This window comes from Suricata suricatta, chromosome 5 (assembly GCF_006229205.1).
Source record: "Suricata suricatta isolate VVHF042 chromosome 5, meerkat_22Aug2017_6uvM2_HiC, whole genome shotgun sequence".
NCBI lineage: Eukaryota > Metazoa > Chordata > Mammalia > Carnivora > Herpestidae > Suricata > Suricata suricatta.
In genome coordinates, this window is record NC_043704.1 from 55,081,578 (window position 1) to 55,102,469 (window position 20,892).

The window sequence follows — 20,892 nt, forward strand, 5'->3', positions numbered from 1 at the left end:
ACACGTCCATCAATAAAATTATCCTAAGTCTGGAAAGGAGTTATCACACAGTATGCTGAAGTAAGAACGTGTGAATGGCAACCCCCAAGAATGAAGACCACGGTCTCCCGCCGGTCACATCACATGTAGGCGGCATTCAAGATGTTCCCAACCAAACTCCTGTCTGTACTTAAATTTGCTATTCCCTTGACCCAAGAAGTGCCAGAAACTTCAGTCGGCTAACACCAGCCGTAGACTGGCAAAGCGGCCGTGAAACCCGAGTTTGCTAAGGTTCTGTGGACGCCACCACTCCTCACGGGTCTCTCTGGGAGACCACCAGGTTAGTGGCAGGTGATTCTCACCTCAAACCAATTCAAACTGGTGAACTACAGTTGAGAGGCCCTAGGATCTGAAAGGCATCATTCTTGGAAATTAGCCACTCTACTCTTGCCCTTTACTGAATAAAAATAACAACAAAAAAACTGGATCTCAATTGGGCACACAACACAGATAATAATTCTTTTATTAACTAAATTACAAATGCTTTGAATAAAAATTTAACTGTAACAATCATTTAAGGATCAATGATTTACTTTCTCCCACAGATGAGAACCAGTTATTTTTCTCGTTTTCTTCTCCTGAACAGTGAATCAAGGCCATGGTGCTGAAACACAACTGTATTCCTCTCAAGTCTTACTACGTTCCAAATCAGAGTCCATCACTTCACTTCAGTTACTCTGGAAAATTGAAAAATGAACATATAATCGTTACTCATGTCTATTTTCTATTGACTAACAAGTTGATGACTCTTTAAAAACTAGAATTTTTTCAGATATACAGTATCTGAAAAAATTTTTAAAAGTATTTAATCTTAGATTTGCAAAGGTCACAGATGTAAACTGAGTAAACCACTAGTGTTTTTAGTTGTAGTAAAAGGTCAATGCCAAGTGAAAATAAAAATCAACAAGTGCTGATAATCTCAATTTGCTGGACTGGCTGAGAAGCCTAGGGATGTTTGTTTTTCAAAGTAAAAAGATTGAATAATATTCTATCACATTCACTTTAGACCTACATCATTCATTGGATGTAAGTGAAATAAACATGCGAGTAGGTGCAAGTGCAAGAGAAAATGGGATTGTGGTCCTCAGGACAGTTTGAAACTGACAAGGCAAGACACACTGTGAGGGCATGGAGCCTACTAGAAAGACAGGTTTAAAAAAAAAAACAAACAAATTCCAAACAGCTAATATTAGCAAAATTAAGGGAATTTCAAAGATCATCATAAAATTTGTGTGTTATGAACACACAAAAACTGCTGTATCTACTGATATGGTGGTTCCAAAAAAAGTCAAATGAAATCAGTAAAGGAAGAGGCACTTGAGTTTCTTATACTAGTTTTCTGAAAACAGAGAAAAAGAGTTTCATTTCTTCATACAACTACAGAAGACTCACACGGCAGTAGGAAAAGAGCAAAGAAATTAAAAAAACATGAGAATGTAAACATGGACAAACCATGCCACAATGCCAGGCACCAGTTCTTTTTTTTTTTTTTGAATGTCATTTAGTTTATTCCTACTAACTACTATATATATAGGAAATATATATATATATATATATATGAAGGTGGTGGTTGATAAATAAAACATACATTTTTGTAGTAAAGGCTGTGGCTATGACACAAAACCTACAAAAGTGGAATCATTCTGTGATTCTTTGTTGAACACAGCCTAAACATTGTTTTAAGCCTTATCCACCAATACACAATTGGTCTGTTTTTAATCTGATGCAAAAATTAATTGCACTCATGGGAATATAGCCTCGTGTTAAATCCTACACTTTGCCATAGAGGGGAGGTTAAAGCCGTAAAACAGCAAACTATATACATGATCAAGGAATGACTGTAAATATCAAAGGTATGAAGTGTTTGATAATATAAAAACATGTAATTATTAAAATGTTAACAGAATTGAAATACTACAGCATCTTCAAGCAAAATCAAAATGAATAGGCAGAGCATTCAGTATCTCCAATTACTTATTTTTAAATACTAGCAAATGTGTTTGAAATATTCAATAAAAATCAGAAGTTATTAGCCCAAAGTTCCAAAACAAGAAGCAAAAGCTTGAGTGACTAAACATTTCTCTCTCTTTTTAAATCCTTTTTCAAAAGGTTACAACTGAGTCCCTGTTTGGAAAAGCAGAGATATTAAGTCCCCATGAATTAAATGCAACAAATCGCCAACACAAGTACAAAAGAAACTCTGTCAAGATGATAAAGATTTGTGCCAGATTATCTATCTGTGTGTCTTCTATAAAGCATTTTTAAAAGTTACTATGACCAGATACTGTAACTGAAAAATGTTTTAAAAAAAGCAGTAATTTCTCTTTGCTAGGAGCATTAAGATGGAAGGGTCTGATTAGTGACACCCTACAGCTTTTATATCACTTATTTTGCAACTTTTAAGAGAAGCTTTAAGTTTTATAAATCAAGAAACGCAGACCTTTATGATTTGACAGTGTCCCTTTTATATGTAAAAAAGGATACTTTCAAGAAGTCCTTTCATTTCTTTTCAATTTTCGTATTTTAATCAATCTATAATCGCAGGTGCATTTAATACTTACCATCATTCATCATTCCTTTTGATTCTTTAAATGCTAAGAATTAGTAACAAGCCAAGCAGTTAGTAAGGTTAAATAATTAGAAATCATTTCTAAATAAATAAAATGCAGTAATATCATGCTAACTATTCCACAGCTATAAAGACAAATTAATTCTAAGTCTATTACTTTATTACAAAAGCCTGTCTGTGGCTCATATCCACTCTCAAAGGAAACAAAGTCAGTTGGGAACATAGATCTAGGTTTAGGAAGAAGGACAGTGAGATGCTTGGCTCTCACTATGTGATGACAGTCTGTATCTGAAGTTTATAAATCATAAATTAAGATTAATTGAGATTCTTCTCTATTGGCTAATAACAGGCAATGGTCCTCTTGCCCAAATATTGCTTGGCCAGAGCAAGCAAGGACTGGAGAGATACTGAGCAGTGTGCGTTCTTCTCAGAGGTAAGAACATTACAATAGTAATACTCTTAATTATCATGAATAATCAAGATAAGAGAGGTCAGGCAAGAAAAAAATGAGACTTTTTCTCCCAGGCATAGAAGAGCATTTGAACTGCTTTGGGGGCCAGTTCAAATTATCATCTGGTAATGGATCAAGAAGAATATACAAGTTTGTAATAACCACATACCATTAAGGGGTTCCTCTACAGCTTTCTGGAAAATATTTAAAATATATTTATGTAAAAATAGAATTTATTTCATGTTCTTTTATACTTAAAATTTATATATGCTAACATTTAAACTCTATAGTAAAGAGTGAATCCTACAGTCAAAAAACGAAGCAAGGAAATAAAAGTTAAGGAAATAAAGCTTGCCAAGTTTACCTAATAGTTTAATAATAACTGTATTAGTCTTTTAATATTTTTTTCTATGCAGGACTTCCCACCCACTCTGCCTCTTTCAGTTCAAGAAACTCAAACTTCTCAAAAAAAATGCAAATATAAATAGCAACAGAATAATAGATAATACAGTTAAACAAGAGAGGAGACAAAAATACAATCATTTTCAAATCATGCAAACTGAACTCAGTAACAAGGAAAGAAAGTGTGTCAAGATTTAAGGGTCCAATGGTTGGATTATCTCTAACAGAGGCACTTTAAACACTGCTGGCTGTTGGTGACCAATGTAGCTACAGCCCCAATCTTTTTAGTTTTTTTTTTTCTAAATGTTTTTATTTATTTTTGAGAGAGAGACAGCGTGAGCAGGGGAGGGTCAGAGAGAGAGGGAGATACAGAATCTGAAGACAGGCTCCAGGCTCTGAGCTAGCTGTCAGCACAGAGCCTAATGCGGGGCTCGAACCCATGAACTGCGAGATCATGACCTGAGCTGAAGCCAGATGCTCAACCGATTGAGCCACCCAGGCGCCCCAGCCCCAATCTTTCTAGAATAAAGTCCTATGGAAAGACGCACCACAGGCCCTCCCTTGCCTTTCAGGCATGTCTGCAGAGACTTGTCAGACTCAGGGGTATATGTAACCTCCACTTCCTGCCACAGACAAGAGTCTCAATTGTGGCATTTCAGATAGAACTACCATTATTCCTTTCTTGGAATGAGAGTACAACATAATCCTCTCCAGGTCTTCTTTCCATAAAGTAGTTCTTGGGCCTGTCACATGATGATTCTCTACACGTTTTTTTGTTTGTTTGTTTTTCACTTGCTCATTTACCCATTTTGGTTTATCTCCTAATTTGTTCCTTTTCTTGGAATTTTCTTAGTTTTTAAGGTGTCCAAGATAGATTGTAAACTATAGTACAGTTTAGAGAAAGAAAAATGCTTATAAAATGAGGGAAGAAGGGAAATGAATAATTCAGAACAGATATGATTCAGCAATATGTACATTTATTGCATAGATTATTATTTTTAATGAAATCAATTTCATACAAATCTCTCTCTCTTGTTTTAAAGCCTGAAGTATCATTTTGTACACACACATCAACTGGAGCCAACAGGTGAGCAATATATTGGAATCAGCTTCTTTCAGCAGAGATAATAACCATTATTCTTACACAGAAACTTTCCAGTTCTGAGAAAGTGAGAAGTCACTTGATTGAGAAATCAGCACAATGTTAAGGAATTGCTGATTCTATCCTATTACAACTAAAATGACCAAACATGTTTTAAAGTTGGATCTACTCATGCAAAAGTCATGAAATGACTTCAATATTCTCTTAATATGATGTTATATACACTGAATAGAGAGCAAAAGGCTTCAACATCTCAATTACCATTTCTCAGTCAAAACCATCAAGTGATCATTCCAAATTTATTTAAGAGAGTTTAACTTACCCTAGGAGGTTGTATAGTCTTCTGGTTGGAAGCTAATATGATACAAAATTGATAAAATAAATTTAATAAATTAAGGTAATATAATGTTTAATCAATGATTGTTAATGATTAATTTTAATGATTTTATGCACTGATAGAATATAATGATCAAATGATCCACCTACATCAAATAATAAACAAATATATTCTCTCATTTGTCCATGCTATATTTCCCCTAAATTAGCCATTTGTTATACTTCTTGGTGAAAAATGTTATCATCTCTTCACCCTCACTGTGGACTCTATACACCTGCTCACTCATCCTAGACCGAATGTGGACAGAAGGTGGCAATGACCAGTCTTCACCACTGCCTGCCCTTAGCCACTGCCTGCCCTTGGCTCACTGTCCTCATTCCTTGTGCTCCAGTCTTCTCTTCTGCTTCCATCTTTCCACTTTTCAAAGCTCCCAATAGCTAACAAACTGAAAAAAAAAAAATTCAGATCCCTTGGACTTTAATGAATTCTCCAAGCAGTTAGTTTTAGCCACAATCAACCTCTTCTCCATGTATTCTTTCTCAGTTTTCCAAGTTACCCTTTGCACTGCTTCTGAATGGACTGGTTATTGAATATGAAGGAACACAGGACATGGAGAAAGAGACAAAGGCAAAAACATTTACTTCGATTGCATAGGGAAAAAGAACTTTCCTACAAAAGCCAAGTGAGACAGTCTCAAACAGCTGAAGCCAGTCCTAAATCAGAATGAGTCCTACATATATAAAAGCATTAACCAGGAACATCCTGTGGGCAGGGTGGTGGGAGGGTGATGCTACGGGACAGTCAGTTACGCTGTCCAGTGGGCCGGACGGAAAGCTGGATTTGCTCATGAGCCACTGAGGCAAGCCCCCAGAACTGCTCTAGCGTTCCGTGCTCTTTACTTACTACCATTCCTCCTCCACACCCACCCCTACCAAGCTTCCAAAGCTGATGGGCAGTGGGAGTGAGACCCATGCAAGAGCAGCCAGTGTAGAAACCAGCCAGAAGCTGACAGGCTCTCTCAAACAGAGACCATGGTAACTAACTAGCCTGAAAAGTTTCTCTCTCCCACTGGAACCTGAAGAGGACAAACAAAGTAGACCAGAAAGTTGGTGATTGAAAGAAGGTGAAAAGGAGACAGAAAACAAGCTGGGAGAGAAGCTCAAAGATTAGAGACAAACATAAAAAAAACTACCAGTGAGAAGACAAGAACAAAGTCTAAGATGAACCATAAAGGGGAGGATGAGCTCGTAGGGAAAGAAGCAGAGGAACTCGGTATAATCTGCAGATGGTCACTAGCTCTTGTTACTCAGATGGTAACACGATGACTTGGTTCTCAGAGATTCATCAGGAACTTCTAATTCCTAAACTGTTTACTGTCCCAGCCCTTGTGAGGTCTAGGTGTATCTCAGCTCTCAGGAGATCCCCATCTCTGTTAGTGGCCTGTGTGGCTTTAAAGTAAATCTGTTTTACAGGACACACGTGGGGAGTGGCGTGGTCCTTGCAGCCAAACAAGGAAACCACTTGTTAAAGTACTATGGAGTGAAGTCGGTTGGGAATATGTGTGAATCACATTTAGCAGCCTCTCAAAAGAAGCCAAGCATAATTACAAAACTTCATTAGGGATCATCTCAGTAGTTACATATATATACAAATTACTTCAACTAAACTATACCTCTACTTTGTATCCAAAAAAAGAAAACTGAACAGCTGTGCAAATTTCTGACTGGTAGCGTTAAGGATCAGAGGTAAGCTTTTAGAGCTATAATTTTGAGATCATAAATTTATTTATCAGAATTAACATTAAGAACTTCCAAGTAGGGGCGCCTGGGTGGCTCAGTCGGTTGAGCCTCCAACTTCGGCTCAGGTCATGATGTCGCGGTTTGTGAGTTTGAGCCCTGCATCAGGCTCTGCGCTGACAGAGCCTGGGGCCTGTTTCGGATCCTGTGTCTCCCTTTCTCTCTGACTCTTCCTTTGCAAGTGCTCTGTCTCTCAAAAATAAACAAACATTAAAAAAAACACCTTCCATGTAACTCCTTTTCTATTTTAATAATGTGTAAAGAATAATTTCTGAGTTCCAATTCTTAGGTCCAAGGAACATCTATTTTGGCTACATTATGAGTGGGGATACCAGTCAGTTGTGTTCCCCCTAATAATAGTATAAAACCCAAAAGTGCAAAAGTTAACTTCACTTGAGTTAATCCTCCCCCACACACATATGCCAAGTTGACAAAATGACTGTGGTTCATCTGCTGTTACCAGGCTAAGGCACTATATACATACAAACAGATATATGTGTGCATGTGTATGTGTGTGTGAAGTCATATATAGATGTAGTTTAAATACACATATTTATTTTTAAACCACAAGCTTTAAGGATTGCATATGCATTCCCTTGCAAAGTTTCTTCCTGATTTGTTCTTCTCTCCCTGGAACATGATCACATGACATAAATATATTTCTAGGTTTTTAGGTTTCAGAAATATTTTTCCTACTGATAGCAGACCCTTCTCTCCCTAACATCCTAACACTGAGCTCCAAAATATCACTAATATATATATAGCACTTATATAATATATATATTCATTCCATGTCATTCTAAAACAATAAAACTAAAGCTATAAAATATCATTTATATATATGATATATATACATGATATATGATATATATTCATTGCATGTAATTATAAAACAATAAAACTAAAGCTATAAAATATCATTTATATATATGATATATATACATGATATATGATATATATTCATTGCATGTAATTATAAAACTATAAAACTAAAGCTATAAAATATCACTAATATATATCATGAATATATATATTATATATATTTTAGAGCTATAATATATATAATTATATATATATATTCATTCCATGTCATTCTAAAACAAGTGATATGTTGTAATAAATCTGGTTTCTGATTACTAGTAGGTTGATTTATAATAAACATAATTATATGCCTTTATACTGAACTGATAATGGCTTAAAAAAAGGAAAACAAAATGAACAAGTACTGACTCTTATAATAATGGGTATAAATGCCCCATATAAACAATAAGCCTAACTCTAGTGAGTTTAGTTAGTTCTATTTAATTTTCTATATGATCTTACATTGTTATTGTTTCCAGCCCCAATTTCATTTTGTAAAATAAATAAATCCAGTGTGAAAAAAATCCAACACAGTTTAAAGAGACCATAAAAAGTGAAAGTTAAAATCTTACTTCTAAAGTAACAATTAAGGCTACAAATTTAAACTTGGAAATAATAAAAATAACAAAATTCTCACAGGGCCATTAACTTACTCTTAAAAAAATAGTTTGGATTTTAACAATAACAAAAATAAAATCTGAGGATTTTATTGCATTTAAGTCAAGACACATTCATTAAGCTTTTCCAAAACAGAGCACAACGAGTAAAATTTATTTTGGAAAGAATATTTGCCTCCTGATAAAAAATACTAAAATTTGCAACCTTAATGTTACATATACTGATATTTACAAACTCAGATTATATAAGAAAACACATTAATTTTCCTATTTTACCACGTTATCTAAAGAGCAACTTTCTTGTACCTTTTCTCTTCTTGCCCTTCAACTGACCGAAGGTGTGCCTCTGAATTCTGGCATTAGACAAGTTGATTTGGAAAATTAATTTAGTATATTCTCATAATGTCAATAAAATTGGACTAAATTCTTAACATACAAATACTTATATGTTAAACTACAATAAAGAAAAAATTAGGGGAACTTTTTTAGGGTTTCACTTTCACTTTGATGTTTCACATGAGAACAGTATGTGTGTTCTTATAGTGGTTTCACAAACTTCTCTGGGATGTAAGCTTTCGAGAAGGGAGAGACAGGGCCAAGGAGGGGTGGCTAATAATGCCTATTTCCACCTGAGTCAGCATTCCAGACCTGCTGGCAACTCTACTGATCATCATTCTTTGTAAGACGTGGAAGGCCTGGGGAGCAAAGCAATAAAAGGCAGGATAATCAGGGGTGCCTGGGTGGCTCAGTTAAACATCCGACTTCAGCTGAGGTCATGATCTTGCAGTTCGTGGGGTTGAGCTCCGCATTGGGCTCTGTGGGGACAGCTCAGCCTCAGATTCTGTGTCTTCCTCTCTCTCTGTCTCTCTCTCTCCCCTCTCTCGAATAATGAACAAACATTAAAAAAAAAAAAAAGGGAGCATGATCCAGACAATGAGGAATAAAAAAAACAAAGAGCTATCAATCAAGACACCTAATACTACATCATGTACGAATACAGAAGGTCACATGCTGTTCTCACATAAGACAACATAACTAGCAGTTTCAACTTCAATAACCACAGAAATGGGGACTGGAATATTCAACCAAAATAGAATATGTATCAACATTCATAATGTGATGCTCATGATAGCTACCATTGTGCTGAGAAGTCTTCATGGTGTTTTATGGACTTGTGAGTCATGAACTAAGAAAATTTCACTGAGGAAACAACTCTGACTTATGAGAACACATAAGCCAAAGACAGGGAGATTTTAGTTAAGTATTTTGTTTATCTAATAAGCATTAACTAAATAGGGACAGGATATGTAACAAAATTGAACTCAATGATCAGTCAGCAGAAGCTGAGGTTCAAAAACAAAGGTAAAATTTCTTTGACAATATTATGTAAGTCATATGGAAAATTATTTGACCAACAATTCAAGGTTCATATAATTTTTCAAACACAGTAAAGTTCACCTAAGCAGAACACTGATATCTTTTTACTCCAGTTTTTGGCAACTTTTGATTATTTTGACAAATATTTAAGAGTTTGGTTTACCTCTTAGATAAAAAAACAATTTTTTTAAAGGGATACTAATGTAAACCAATTGTAGGGAACATTTTTAGCTTAAATAAGATAACATACTAGTTAAAAGCATCTGCCTCTATATATAAAAACCAAGAACTTATATAGAAATCTGTTATTTGAAAATTGGCAGATTAAATATGAAGTTCAGAAAAATTAGCTAATTACACACTTACTAACAATTTATTTTAAAAGTAGTAAGAAATAACATGGAAGGATCTAGTGTGTATAATGCTAAGTGAAATAAGTCAGAGAAAGACAAATACCATACAATTTCACTCATATGTGTAATTTAAGAAACAAAAACAAAGGAAAAAAGAGACAACAAAAAATAAGATTCTTAATTATACAGAACTGGTGGTTACCAGAGGGGAGGTGGGTGGGGGATGGGAGAAACAGGTAAAGGGAAGTAAAGAGCATATTCATCATGATGAGCACTGAGTAACTCCCAGAACTGTTGAGTCCCTATATTGCGTACCTGAAACTAACATAACACTGTATGTCAAGTATACTGGATTTTAAAAATAAATAAATACGTAAATAAATATTTAAAAAGGTAGCAAAACCCTAAATTTTAAAACTCCATGTTTTTATTATATTAGTTTCGTTGTTGTTATGGGAGATTTTATTTCATTTTTAATTTTACTGAAATCCATTAATAGCATACTGATAGTTTCAGGCATAGAATTTAATGGTTCATCACTTACATATAACACCCAGTGCTCATCCCAACAAGTGCCCTTCTTGGTACCCATCACTCATTTAGCTCATTCCCCGCCATCCCCCTTCCCTCCAGCAATCTTCAGTTTGTTCTCTATATTTAAGAGTCTCTTAACTAAAAATATTTTTAAAGTCAAGTAAAGTCAGAAGACACTGTTCTTTTAACAAATGTGACAGGTTTTGAATTTCGGCCTGTCTACTTATGGAGCCACGGTCTATTAACAGTCTGCAAGAAGAGCGAGTAACAGCTAGGTCTCTGTGAAAGAGCTCTCTCTCAGAACCAACAGGACAATTAAAAATCTTTTCCTCTTAAAATGAATCCTCTACCTTCTCTCCTTTTAGCTTAGTCGTCTATACATTCTAAAAGATAAAGCCATTTAAAAAAAAAACTAGTTTAGAATCTAAACTTCATTAATTCACATTACTTCTACCCTCTTTCATTATCCCCAAATCATTCCAATTTTATTATTTAAAAAATACAGCTGCATTCATGATATTTTCTCATTTTTGGAAAAACTGATAAATTTCTTTAGTCATAAACTATAAGAGCTGATCAAAAGCATTTTCCAAATTATATCTTTGAACTTCTTGGCACAGGCTAACAAAAATAAGATTGACTTACCAACAAGTTTCATATAAACTAATCCAAGTAATTCTGCTAGAGCTATAATACCCAAACCTGAAATCAGAAGAGGGCCGTTCACTGGGGTGCACTCTGTAAAAACAAGTGAGATTTTACATTATATATCTACACAAAATAAGTGAACTTTTAAAAAGAACCAACAATAACAATTCAAATTTTAAGGAGAGTAATTCTTTTTCTAATTATTAAGAAACAAAAGTTACCTACATATATTCATCATTAACTCCATGAAATGCCTCCAAATTATTAAAAAAAAACGATTTTGTTTGCATAACATGTACATTATCACGTCAAGACTAATGGAAAATAGTGTGTAAAGCCTTAAGTTCCAACCAATTGGAGCCTGGTTATTTAAAAAATTCTCCCACAAATACAGGCTTAGCAGTCTGGCTGCTAGCGTAATCAGCCCACAGGCCATATACAGCCAATATTCTCATGGCAATATGGAAAGCACTGTTCTCAGTGGGGAAGAAATTAGAGTTAAAAAAAGAAAGCCCACAAAGCCTACACCACCAAATGCTGGCAAGGATGTGGAACAACAGGAACTCTCATTCATTGCTGATGGGAATGCAAAACGGCACAGCCACTTTGTAAGATAGGTTGGCAATTTGTTACAAGCTAAATATGTTCTTAACAATCCAGCAGTCACACTCCTTGATATTTACTTAATGGAGTTGAAAACTTATGTCCACATAAAAACACACACATGGATATTTATAGTAGCTTTATTCTTAATCATCAAAAACTGAAAGCAGCAGCATGTCCTTCAGTAGGGGAATGGATGAATGGATAGAGAAGAGAAGGAAGCAGAGTTCTGTCCAAGAGAAATCTGTAGTAAGACAAACTGGGATGAGAGGAGAATGTAACCCTTACCTGAGACACAGAGGCTCAGTCCAACCACAGAGAGCACATAGCCCAGTACCTGCAGGATCAATATGGCGATAGTGAAGGAAGACATCCAAACACCTGGAAGAAGAAAAAGGGAGTTGAGAGCATTTAAGAAGCAATCACACCAACTTGCATTTTGTGCAATCAAAAATAATATTTGGTGACCAAAGACTGACTGGATTTCCTTAAGAGATGTTAGATTCTTTCCCACTGTTCCAAATCTTGCCTTTTCACACAAGTAGTCTGTTCCAGACTCACACATTCAGCAGTCTTATTTCCACAGTGAGCTGAGCTGGACTGGTGTTTTTTACCCCAAACCTCAGAACAATGCTGCTTTTACCACATTTGTGCATTTTACAGTATGAATGGCTATTATTTGTGACTTCACCACAGGCACATAAAATTGCTCTGGCAGAGAGAACCATTATGCAGAACATGCCATTGTAAACATAACCTCTGACTTGTGTGTCTACATCTATGATTTTACAACAAATTAATAATTTTCTAATGTATACCAAGCTAGAGATAAGCTCAAAGACCAAGAGTTAAATGTGCAAAGAGGAAAAAACAGAGTGTAATAAAAACAAAAATATATCAGTGATTGACTCCAAAAATGTACTAAGATTATACCAGAGTTTGGAAATATGCATCATCTTTTAAAATTACGATGTTGAGATTTGCCAATAACTAAAAAAGATATATTTCTATGTATAATTAATAATCCTAATTTGTAGAACTATTCTTTAAGAGAGGCTTAGCAAAATAAGAGAAATGGCATGTTTAATGTCTACTTGTAACTTGAAAAAAATAAAATAAAAATATGAAGATAATCATTAAGAAATTATATAATTTTAAAAAGTCCACTGCCTAGCATCAAATATATATGAGAATTACTTCTTACCAAATAATAGAATGCCCTGAAAACATAAACTAACCTTAAAATTAATCCACAGGGAATATGTTACTAAAAATATATAAGCTTTTATTAAATTGTAAAAAAAAAGAAAATCATACAAGAAATATTTTAATCAAAAATGTTTTTAAAAAGAAAAAGGTAGACAAAATCATGCTGTAACATACACTTACCTATCATAAAAACACAGTACTGAAGTAATATTAAAATTACTGTAGGAACTACAATTAAACCAAGTCCACAAGAATTCTTTGTTGAATATTCACCTGTTAATAAAAAATAGTATTGAAAACATTATCCTATGTACTTCCTACTTTACAGGAAGTTAAAGTACTCAAACTTACTAAGTGTATTAATCTCAATATTACTCTTACAAATTGGAAAAGGTTTAAAGATAGATTTCTCCCAAAACTTCACATAAATGACTATTTTGTTTATTAAGAACAAACTTAAAACATCCACTAAACATCAACATCTAAGTCTCAACATGTCAAAACCTTGACTTGGCTTTGCCTCAACTACATTACAGAATTCCAGTGAGAAACTTGGGAGTCCCTCTCACTAGTCCCTTGACATGCTGTGTTCAATCTGTCCCAAAGTCAAAACAGCTGTTCTCTCAAATTATCTTCTGAACTCTTCTCGTCCTCCCTGTGTCCTAACTCCAGAGGTAAACAGAACTGCCAAATTTATGTTCCTAAACAGGACACCTGTACTGTATCCAGCTCCAAAGCAATGACAGAACTCTCCAGTCTGTCTTTCTGTGTGCCGCACACCCTTTCTTCCCCATTCTACTCTCGTCTTCGAAAAGCAAGTGGCTTCAGACAGACTGGTTTCCCACATTCATGGCCACTTCCAGGTCTTGGCAAATGAAGTCTGCCTCTGCAGTGTGGTGAATGATGGCCCTAAAGATTCAGGCACCTCCAAATCCCTGGAACCTGTGAATATTAACTTCTATGGCAAAAGAGTATTACATTATATAGCAAACGATGATTCGGTTAAGGATCCTGAAAGGAGGAGTTTATCCTGGGTTATCCAGGTGTGCCCTAAATATAATGACAAGTGTCTCTGTAAGACAGGCAGGGGGAGATTTGACAAAGACACCATGGAGGCAGAAACTGAAATTATGGTGCCACAAGCCAAGGAGTTACAGAGTGCCAGCAGACATCAGAAGCTAGAAGAGGCAAAGGATGGGTTCTCCCTAAAAGCGTCAGAAGGGATCATGGCGCTGAGGACATCTCTAGTTCAGCTTTATGGCCTCCAGAACTGTGAGGAAATTTCCACCCTTTTGAGATAATGTGTTACAACAGCCACCCCCACCCTGGGCCATCATCTCCATCAATCCTGCCTCCCTCGTGTAACTGGATCTTACCTGGGACGAAAAGAATGGCTCCAACAATGACAGCTATAGTGAGCACTAGTCCACCAACAAATAAAAGAATGGTTTTCTCCTTCATAAGACTGGATTTATACTTATGTGCTTAAAAAAAAACAAAGAATTACATGAACAAAATAACAAAAAGTAAAGCCATTTCTGTAACATATGAAATGCAGAGACAAACTGGTAACTTACTGTAACTGAATAAACTTTGAGGCACAACTCCCTCCTATCATATGAAGCTACCTCAAATCTTTTTCATAAGTCGTTATCTAAGTAATCGTCATAGTAGTATAAATATAAGTACTAAGTTTAAAGGTGATCCTTTTTTCCCCTATCTTTAAAGAATGAAGTTATATGCATCAGGCTTTCTAAGGCCTTATTAATATTTTGGGCCAGATAGCTCTTTGTGGGGGGAGCTGTTCCGTGCATTATGCAATGTTTAGTAGTATCCCTGGCTTCTACACACTACACGCCATCAACAGCCCCCCAGCTGTGTCAATCAGGAATGTCTCCAGACATTGTCAAATGGCCCCTGAGGAACAAAACTGCCTCGGGTTTACAACTGATGTACATGACCCTCATGAGAAATAACTGCTATTTAGCAAAATACTGAGAAAAAGAGAACTTTATTCCATCTTATATAAAATTAGGAAAGCATTTGGAATTCTAGATATTTTGTTTTGAAAAAGTGGAATAAACACTAGACAAATCAGACTCTCTTGGTGTCCTGAGGGTAAAAACATGCTTACCTTGTTCAATTAAAATAACTGCATAAAAATAAACTGTGAATACTCAATAGCACTCATCATATGTGTTCCTGTTGTTGGTCCTAGCTCTACTGTCAAGTATCTAATACTTTCCCTGAAAGAATGTAATGGAGAAGCCTAAAGATATTAGAGTTGCCCCCTGAAACAACACCCTGTGCAGTCCAAAATCCGAGTCTAAAACTTCTGACTCCCCCAAAACTTCACCACTAGTAGCCTACTGTTGAATAGAAGCCTTCACCAGTAACACAGTCAATTAAAACATATTTTGTTTGTTAAATGTATCATATCCTGAATTTTTATAAGAAAGTAAGCTACAGAAAAGGAAATATTAAGAAACTCATAAGGAACCACAGTGTAAGTGGACCCACAGACTTCAAACCCATGTTTTTTAGAGTTACTGTATTTCTTTTGCTATATATTCACCTTTTGGGTTTTGTTTTGGTTAATATTAAAGTTAATTTTTTTCACCAAGAAAGTTGTTAAAGTAACCTAAAAGGAGACTGAGTAGCAGACTGTATGATAGAAATTCTGCTGTTTTTACACAAACAATATTTTCCATGCCTCTCATCAATGGATGAATGAACTGAGGAGATTTTTTAAATGTTATATTTAGCTTTTAATCTGCTTCAGCTAACATGACAAACTGATAAAATAGAATTAAAAACATGAAATAAACTCCTAAATGACCATAACAAAATCTATGTATAAGGTATTGATTTAGGATTCCATTATAATCTATGGTTAAGATGTTAAGATACAACACAGGCACCTGAAGATTTTTTAACTCCCTACCTATTCTAGGTTGTAATCATACTTTTTAATTTTTTAAATGCTTTTTATTTATTTTTGAGAGACAGAGAGAGACAGCACAAGCAGGGGAGGGTCAGAGAGAGAGGGAGACACAGAATCTGAAGCAGGCTCCAGGCTCTGAGCTAGCTGTCAGCACAGAGCCCGACGCAGGGCTCGAACTCACTAATCATGAGATCATGACCTGAGCCGAAGCTGGACGCTTAACCAACTGAGCCACCCTGGCACCCCTGTAATCATACTTTAGATTGTAACCTCAACTTTATTCTCTTCAGGGGAATATGGAAGGCTAAGCAATAACCAGTGCTGAAGCTGAGTAATCAAATCCACGTTCATCAGAAAAGAGAATCAATATGGCAATTTCCCCAAATTTTCATTTGATTCATCCAGCCTTAAAACTTCTATGACTATGATTCAGTCACGTTCTTGACTTATTATAGGGCACCAATTTCCACATCTTCCCTATTTTCTAGGCTCAAACACTATTTAGGATTAAATTCTACGTATAGGTCACAAAAGGCACAAATATAGTTTAAAAAAATAAACTTTCTCTAGACATGTCATATTTCTGATTTCATCTGATGCATACTGTTATCTAAATAGAACCTGAAAGTTCTGCAAAAGGGTTATAAAACAGAAGCTGTGTTTCAAATGTACCTCACAATCAACCAAACATTTATAATAAAAAGGCTCTGTCAGGTTTAATTCAACACATAAAAGAGCTACTAAGATCAAGTAGCAAGAATTCACCTTAGCGTACATTACAAGTTCATGCAAAGAGGCAGACATATCCTTCTTAACAAATATAAGAGTGTGAACCTCATATAAAATTCCACCTTTTCAGACTCAGAAGAGCTTTATGAGAAAAATAATTCCAACAATAGTCACAAAAATAAACCACCACTTTTCAAACCTTTGCATATATACACTACATGTTCAAGATAGTTGTTCCTGTCAATTAGTTCAACTACTACTTATTTTCAAGGATACTATCCTCTTCCTAAAATTAAGCAGTCATTTTTTCTAGCTAATATATTAGTACAGCCTACTTATGTAACTACAGGCAATGAAAGAGTTCATCTCTACATATCTTTAGTGAACCTATAAAAAGAAATTCTTTTGACTCATTTTGTTGCTCATGATGGTACCTATGCAGGTCCTACAGTAAGTAGGGAGAAAGTACCTTGTTGCTAAGTCAGCTGTCAAATTTTTCAGTGTAGCTAAAAGGTCAGGACTCTGATATAGATGTCAGAGAACCCAATAATCTCAAGGATCTTTTATTGGTGATTTTTTTCTAGTCCTTTACTAAGTATAATTACTCTTATTTATCAAATCTATCAAAACTTTAAGTGTAACAAATAAATTCAAGTAAATTCCCACTTAGCATGAAGATAAAAATAATATGTGCCTTTTTTTGTAATTCAAATCCAATGGACTTTCTTTTAATATTCTGAAAATTTTGTTTCAAATTTTTATTTAAATTCTAATTAGCATAGAGTGTAAATATTGATTTCAAGAGTAGAATTTAGTGATTCACCACTTACATATAACACCTAGTGCTCATCACAAATGCCCTCCTTAATGCCCCCTTGCCCCCTCATCACAAATGCCCTCCTTAATGCCCCCTTGCCCATACCCCTGCCCACCTCCCTCCATCAATCCTCAAGTTTGTTCTCTATAGTTAAGAGTTACTTATGGGTTGCTTCTCTCTTTTTTTTTCTTCCCATATGTTCATGTTTTGTTTTTTAAATTCCACATATGAGTAAAATCATATGGTATGTCTTTCTCTGACTGATGAGTTTCACTTAGCATAATACACTCTAGCCCCATCCACATCCTTGTAAATGGCAAGATTTCATTCTTTTTGATGGCTGAATAATACACACACACACACACACACACACACACACACACACACCCCATCTTCTTTATCCATTCATTTGGTCAATGGACATTTGGGGTCTTTCCATAGTTTGGCTACTGTTGATAATGCTTCTATAAACACTGGGGTGCAGGTCCCTCTGAATCTATATTTTTGTATCCTTTGGTTAAATACCTAATAGGGCAATTGCTGGGTTGTAGGGTAGTTCTATCTTTAACTTTCTGAGGACCCTCCACACTGTTTCCAAAGTGGCTACACAGTTTGCATTCCCACCAGCAATGTAAGAGGGCTCTGCTTTCTCTGCATCCTTGTAAACGTCTGTTGTTTCATGTGCTAAATTTAGCCATTCTGACAGGTGTGAGGTGGTATCTCATTGTGGTTTTGATTTGTATTTCCCTGATGATGAGTGATGTTGAGCACTGTGCCTGTAAGCCACCTGGATGTCTTCTTTGGAAAAATGTCTTTTGATGTCTTTTGCCCATTTCTTAACTGGATAATTTGTTTTTTGAGTGTTTAGTTGGATAAATTCTTTATAAATTTTGGATACTAACCCTTTATTAGGTATGTTGTTTGCAAATATCTTCTCCCATTCCACAGACTGCCTTCGAGTTTTGCTGTTTCCTTTGCTGTGCAGAAACTTTTCATTTTGATAAAGTCTCAACAATTCATGTTTGCTTTTGTTTCTCTTGCCTCCAAAGATGTGTCTAGTAAGAAGCTGCGATGGCCAAGATCAAAGAGGTTGCTGCCTGTTTTCTCCTTTAGGATTTTGATAGTTTCCTGGCTCACACTTAGGTCTTTCATCCATTTTGAATTTATTTTTTGTGTATGGTGTGAGGAAGTGGTCCAGATTCATTCTTCTGCCCTTAACTGCAGGTTCTTATCAAACTTCCTGGTTGTTTACCAACACAATCTATGTAATTTTAAAAATCAGCATGTGTTAAAAGATTCTCCTCAGCTAAAAATACTGAAATCAATAAAAAAAATAATACCCCTTAGGTTTTTTTTAAGACTTTATTTTTTTTAGTATAATTTTAAGTTTACAACAAAATGAGAGGGAGGTACAGAAAATTCCCATATATCCTCTATCCCCAAACGAGTGTCCTTCCCCATTAACAATTACTCATCAAAATGGTACATTTTCTACAAAGGATAAACCTATGTTGACACATCATAATCATCCAAAGTCCCTGGTTTACCTTAGGGGTTCACTTCTGTTGTATGCTGTTGCGTTTGTGCAAATGTACAAAGACACCCATCCATCACTGTATCATACAGAATAATTTCACTGCCCTAAAAATCCTCTGGGCTCTGCCTGTGTATTTCTCCTCCACCCCTACCCCTTCCCTGGCAATCACTCATCTTTTTATTATATCCACAGTTTTGGCTCTTTCTGAGTGTCTTATAATTGGAATCATAAAGTATATAGCCTATTCAGATTGACTTCTTTCACTTAGTAATATGTATTTAAGTTTCTTCCATGTCTTTTCATGGCTTAATAGCTCATTTCTTTTTATTGCTGAATAATATTCCATGTATGGGTGTACCACAGTTTACCCATTCACCTGCTATACAGCAGTGAAGCTGCTACAAATATCTGGTTGCCAGTTTCTGTGTGAACGTAAGTTTTCAACTCCACTTAGATAAATACCAAGGAGCACAACTGCCAGGTTATACAGAGAGAATATGTTTGGTTTTTAAAGAAACTGCCAAACTGTCCTCCAATACTATACCATTTTGCATTCCCATCAGCAATGATCAGAGTTCTTGCTGCTCTACATCCTCATAAGCATTTGGTGTTGTATTTATTATTTTTAACAAAAACTTATACCCCTAATGCTGCCTGACAAAGGAATATCAAATATATGGGGGAAACTATCATATTTTGACAACAAATTAGGAATTCTAAGATTTTCTCCTTTTACATCTTCTGTAAAATAATTAAATATAGCTAGCTACTTCACAGAAATGAGCTAGGCTGATTAATTTGTTTGTTTAAGAAATATATACTATGTACCTACAATGTAGCAGCCCTTTTATTTTATTTATTATTTTTTTAAAATAGTTTATTGTCAAATTGGTTTCTATACAATACCCAGTGCTCTTCCCCACAAGTGCCCTCCTCCATCACCACTGCCTCTTTTCCCTCCTCCCCCTTCCCCTTCAACCCTCAGTTCATTTTCAGTATTCAATAGTCTCTCAAGTTTTGTGTCCCTCTCTCTCCCCAACACTCTTTCCCTCTTCCCCTCCCCCTGGTCCTCCATTAGGTTTCTCCTGTTCTCCTGTTAGACCTATGAGTGCAAACATATGGTATCTGTCCTTCTCCGTAGCAGGCCCTTTTATTAGCTCAAATCGTATCAACTAAATCAAGGTATAAGTAGAAGATTATGAAACAATAATTGATTGTGCACTTACCATGTAATAATTACTATTCTGACTGCTGGCACTGAACAAAAAAACCCAAATACTTCTGCCTCAAAGCCCTTACATTCTAGAGTGTGTGTGTGCGTGCACACACATGCACGCACCCCTGTATGTGTGTGATGGGGGTAAGGGAAGAGTGACTGATGGTGTGGGTCTCCTCTAGCCTAAGAAAGCCCCTTTATATATTTAATCTTCAAATTCAAATGTGAATAAAAAATGACATGTCCCTCTAAGCACCTGAAGCAACAGTTAATGTCATGAATAGACGCTTCACTTAGGTTTTATTGTCTTCTTGTGACTAACAGAAAGGACATACTAGAAAATATGCAGGTTGTGGTTGATAAAATCTGGTGAAACTACCAGATCAACTCGGAGATCAAATAAAAACTACCTAAACTCCTAAATGACCATAACAAAATCTATGTATAAGGTATTATGACTTAGGATTCCATTATAATCTATGGTTAAGATGTTACGATACAACACAGGCAACTGAAGATTTTTTAACTCCCTACCTATTCTAGGTTGTAATCATACTTTTTAATTTTTTTAATGTTTTTTAATTATTCCAAAGATAGGATTCAATACGCCCGCACAGATCCACACAGCTCTCAGTCTACCCAAACAACAAACCCACAAATCTATGAATGCCGTATCTGCTCAAAGGCATGACATTTACATGTTCCTTTACTGAGTGATCACTGAGTTAGTGGTCAGGTAAGAAGGTTAACC

General features: G+C 35.5%; 1 protein-coding gene across 7 annotated transcripts in view; it reads right to left on the reverse strand.

Annotated features, from left to right (window-relative positions):
• Positions 1-466: 466 nt before the first annotated feature.
• The window catches only part of CD47 (CD47 molecule), a 46,851-nt gene continuing 26,425 nt past the window's right edge, over positions 467-20,892 (reverse strand). Inside the window, exons 4-11 of one of the 7 annotated variants that reach the window (XR_003908629.1) lie at positions 14,275-14,382; positions 13,079-13,171; positions 11,978-12,070; positions 11,084-11,176; positions 8,481-8,527; positions 4,886-4,917; positions 3,229-3,253; positions 467-716 (exon numbers count right to left, since the gene is read on the reverse strand). Coding sequence is in view for 4 of the 7 variants with exons in the window: in XM_029939252.1 (XP_029795112.1) it covers positions 712-716; positions 2,601-2,633; positions 3,229-3,253; positions 4,886-4,917; positions 11,084-11,176; positions 11,978-12,070; positions 13,079-13,171; positions 14,275-14,382 (482 nt within the window). In the remaining 3 variants the exon portion in view is untranslated. Of the gene's footprint in view, positions 717-2,600; positions 2,634-3,228; positions 3,254-4,885; positions 4,918-8,480; positions 8,528-11,083; positions 11,177-11,977; positions 12,071-13,078; positions 13,172-14,274; positions 14,383-20,892 lie in introns of those variants that run through there. The other 6 variants (XM_029939252.1, XR_003908630.1, XR_003908631.1 and 3 more) reach the window with 6 other exon arrangements.